Source organism: Pinus tabuliformis, chromosome 3_2 (genome assembly GCF_031772625.1).
Source record: "Pinus tabuliformis cultivar Carrire ecotype Pingquan chromosome 3_2, CPIR1, whole genome shotgun sequence".
NCBI classification, from domain to species: Eukaryota; Viridiplantae; Streptophyta; class Pinopsida; order Pinales; family Pinaceae; genus Pinus; species Pinus tabuliformis.
Genome location: NC_142302.1, coordinates 643,412,010 through 643,413,590, shown reverse-complemented (window position 1 = coordinate 643,413,590; position 1,581 = coordinate 643,412,010). Strand labels below are relative to the sequence as shown.

At 43.3% G+C, this 1,581-nt stretch overlaps 1 protein-coding gene across 1 annotated transcript; it reads left to right on the top strand.

Annotated features, from left to right (window-relative positions):
- Positions 1–571: 571 nt before the first annotated feature.
- On the top strand, positions 572–1,225 carry LOC149182251 (uncharacterized). Its single transcript, XM_089414504.1, has one exon. The coding sequence runs from the start codon at positions 572–574 to the stop codon at positions 1,223–1,225; it is 654 nt and encodes a 217-aa protein (XP_089270630.1).
- The last annotated feature ends 356 nt before the right edge of the window (positions 1,226–1,581 follow it).

The window sequence follows — 1,581 nt, the reverse complement described above, 5'->3', positions numbered from 1 at the left end:
AGGTATTACACACATCAAGCATATTGGAGACAATGCAAACTCATCGTTCCTACATCAAGCTTGGTTGACCGCTCAAGCTCTGGAAGTACCTGCTCAATGGACAAACGAATGGACGGAGTATACAAGCGCACTATCTCAAGCACATATCAGGCTCACTGATGGTCCGGATGAAATCATATGGGCTTTTTCCAAGCATGGTGTCTATACACCGAAGCTTGGATATCTAAAACTCATGGAACCTTATAAGCCCCCGGAAATTCAACCCACCTGGAAGGCTCTCTGGAAACTTAAGTCAGCCCCCCGGACGAGACTGCTGATGTGGAACATCCTAAACGATAAAATTCCCACTGGCACCAATCTCATGAAGCGGTCCTTTTATGGACCCTTCCGATGTCACCTCTGTCATAACACAGAGGAAAGCACGGAGCACTTATTCCTCTCTTGCGGATCCTCACAACAATTCTGGCAATCTCTTACTTCGCAGATCCCGCTTTTAAAGGACTGGCTAGGCAACAACCTCATGGATGCCTAGAACGCCTGGTGTCAAAATCACTCTGGGAAAGCTATTAACATGCCACTGCTGGCATGTTGGGCCATTTGGATCGCTCGAAATCAGTCTATTTTCAAGCTTAAAGCCCCTCATTGGCCTTCTATCATTCTCCACACGATTGCAGACTACAATATGCTACCTGACGAGGATCCCCCAACCCCGCCCCGCATTCTCAGACCTGTACCCATTGATACATCCAAACCATGGGCTTTCTTTGATGGCTCGGCTCAAGAAGCGGGCTGTGGGGGAGGAGCTATCCTCCACCTAAATGAAAGACATTGTTATAAGCTACAAATCAACCTTGGCAGAGGCACTAATAATTTTGCTGAGCTATGCACCGCCAAACACATCATACATTTTGCACTTCATAAGCAATGCAGACACCTTCAGCTTTTTGGAGACTCTAAAATTGTTTGTAATTGGCTGAATGATGCATCCCATTGTTATGCTTTTACTTTGAGGCATATACTTGATGAAGCAAAGAGATTAACAGCTGCCTTTGAATCCTTTGTCTGCCAACATGTATACAGGGAACATAACACAGTCGCCGACCAGCTCTCCAAAGAGGCCGCGCATAGAGATGGAGAAGACTGGTTGATACAGGAGGAGATCGATGGCACATACTACCAGCATTACCACAGACCTTTTGACGACCTCTTGAACGCAGGGCTGTGAAGCCCACATTAAATCAGTACAGTTTTTTTTTATTAATATGTACATAGATACTATCCAGATATGTCTACAGCACTCTTTTTTGTTTATACACAGTATATATATAGCTCTCTGCGAAGAGCACAGTCAAATTTTGATCTCTGATAAACTTAACAGTTTTATTATTTTGGAAATGCTCCCTGCGTGGAGACAACATGGACTGCTCTACAGTTATTTTTTGAACTCTGATAGGCAATGCTGCCTACATATGAATATGCTACGGCATCTGCAAAATGTAATTTCTTAACTCATAATATAAATTACGACTTTTTCCCAGGGGAAAAAAAAAAAAACTTTTAATCTTCAATTGGTGATATTTA